This window comes from Lactuca virosa, chromosome 4 (assembly GCF_052849685.1).
Source record: "Lactuca virosa cultivar CGN04683 chromosome 4, Lactuca_virosa_CGN04683_v6, whole genome shotgun sequence".
Classification (NCBI taxonomy): Eukaryota; Viridiplantae; Streptophyta; class Magnoliopsida; order Asterales; family Asteraceae; genus Lactuca; species Lactuca virosa.
Genome location: NC_136429.1, coordinates 421,022,724 through 421,025,068, shown reverse-complemented (window position 1 = coordinate 421,025,068; position 2,345 = coordinate 421,022,724). Strand labels below are relative to the sequence as shown.

The 2,345-nt window shown below is 32.7% G+C and overlaps 1 protein-coding gene across 1 annotated transcript; it reads left to right on the top strand.

The window, feature by feature from the left end:
- The first annotated feature begins 243 nt into the window (after positions 1-243).
- LOC145106574 (protein FAR1-RELATED SEQUENCE 5-like) lies at positions 244-1,622 on the top strand. The gene is made up of 3 exons (XM_079043537.1): positions 244-917; positions 998-1,193; positions 1,524-1,622. Exons 1-3 carry the CDS (start codon positions 244-246, stop codon positions 1,620-1,622), a joined length of 969 nt encoding a protein of 322 aa, XP_078899663.1.
- The last annotated feature ends 723 nt before the right edge of the window (positions 1,623-2,345 follow it).

Here is a 2,345-nt window from a genome sequence, read left to right as displayed (position 1 = left end):
AGATTATACTATAGACGATGATAACATTGATTTCCAGAAAGGTTAGTATATGAAATAGAAAAAAGTTTAATAAACTAGATTAATTCTTTGCCACTTTTAAAATTTTTCTTTTATGCAGAACAATCTCATGTTACACATGATTATGTTTCTCCTGGTGGATCATCTTATTGGATTCCTGTTGTTTCAGACAACATGAAACCTAAAATCAATTAAATTTTTGATTCATATACAACAGCATTATCAATGTATTACAATTATGCATCATTACCAGGCTTTGATGTCAGGCTTGGACCATTTAGAATAACCGAATCCGACATTACCACACAACGAGATTTGCTATGCAATCGGGAAGGTAAACCAACAACCGCTAAAGTGGATACTTTGGACCCTCAACATAATAAGATTCAGAGAAGGAAATACTCATTTAGGTGCGAATGCAAAGAGAAAATTGTTTTTATTCTAGTACATGGTACTAATAAATATAATGTTGCTGAATTTGTCGAACAACATAATCATAAGTTGTTTGGTAAGGACAATATGTTTTTGTCTCGTACAAAGAGGAAACTTGATTATTCACAGGAGATCTTTATTCATAACTTGTCAAAGCAAAATATTGGTGCCTCAAGAGCACATAGATTGTATTCCGGACTTCAGGGTGGTTCTGACATTCGAGGTGGGTTGGTTTTTGATTTCAAGAACAGTACGAGAAATCTCAATTCTTACATAGGTGCCAGGGATGCAAAATTCCTTGTAGTGAAGATGCTGGAAAGGAAAAAAAATATCCCAAGTTTTTCTTTCGATTTTAAAGTTGTTGAGAAAAAATTGAATTCGATTTTTTGGGCTGACGAAACCGCAAAGTACAACTACAATGCTTTTGGAGACGTTGTTTCTCTGGATGCCACATTCAACATGAATAAGTATTTTTAAATTTTCCAATGTTTTCACATAATTATTATTGCTTGCAATAACGCTTACCAAGTTTTATCTGTTTAAACAGATATGATATGGTTTTCGTACCTTTCACTGGGATAGATAATCATAAGAAATGTGTGACTTTTGGTGCTGGACTTTTAAGTAGAGAAGATGCTAGTTCTTACTCTTGGCTGCTTAGAGCATTTTTGAAAGCATTCAAAAAACAACCTACGCTTGTTCTTACAGATCAAGATCCAGCTTTAAACAAGGCTGTTAATAAAGTATTTCCAATGTCAGTACATAGGTTTTGTATGTGGCATATTACAAAAAAACTTCCAAACAAGCTGAATATTTTTTTTATATTCAACACAAAGTCACTATGTTTACCTTGTTAGCACATATTGTTCAATCAGAAATTAATTATTTCATAACAAAATATATGCCACAAATACAATTCAAAACGGGCTTCTGCTACAATTTTAAGCTAAATTCTGTTAGAATTTTAAGATAAATTCTGTTAGAATTTATAGTTTACACCATTCATACCCTTCATTCGTTGTACAACACAATTACATATTTTATACTAACATATATTTTTTATTTTTATTCAGATAACATCACAACTAGCCACAAACTCAGCTTTTCGAAAGCGTTTTCACTTTATAATTTGGAATTCTAAGCTGGAACCACATGATTTTGAAAAGGAATGAAAATCTTGTTTAAATGAGTTTAACATTTCAAATAACAAGTGGTTGCAAGAGATGTATGGGTTGCGTAGACGTTGGGTACCTGCATTTTTCAAGGCCATACCGATGTCTGGTCTTATGAGAACTACATCATTGTCGGAAGGCCAAAATTGGTCATTTCAGAACAATACCCTTACTGGTTCTTATCTTTTAATGTTTATGATGACATTTGAGGGTGTTATGGAACGGCAAAGGCGTAATCAAGTTGTCAACGACTTTAACACTGCTACAACAGTTCATAGATTCATCACATCTAGTCCAATTGAACCACATGCTTCAAAGGTCTACACTCGTAAAATTTTTTATCAGGTACAGAAAGAGATATCAGATTCTGATAACACTTGTTTCCAAATGAGTTTTACTTCTAATAATGGTGTTGACACTATTATTGTTTTGGAGAAGCAAAAGAACATAACAACAAGGCAACCATCAAGTCCTGTTGTTGATGACAAACTTGAGGAATACCATTACGATCGTCTTACAGAGGATACCCAATACATCGTACGTTATTACTTTAACACTGCATAATTATTTTTTTTAATCACACAACAATACTTTATTAATGAAACTCATATTTTATCATACATATTCCAGGTTACACACTCAACAATAGATGGTTCATACAAATATACCTGCATGCATTTTGAACATGTCGGTATTTTGTGTAGGCACATATTTTGTGTTTTT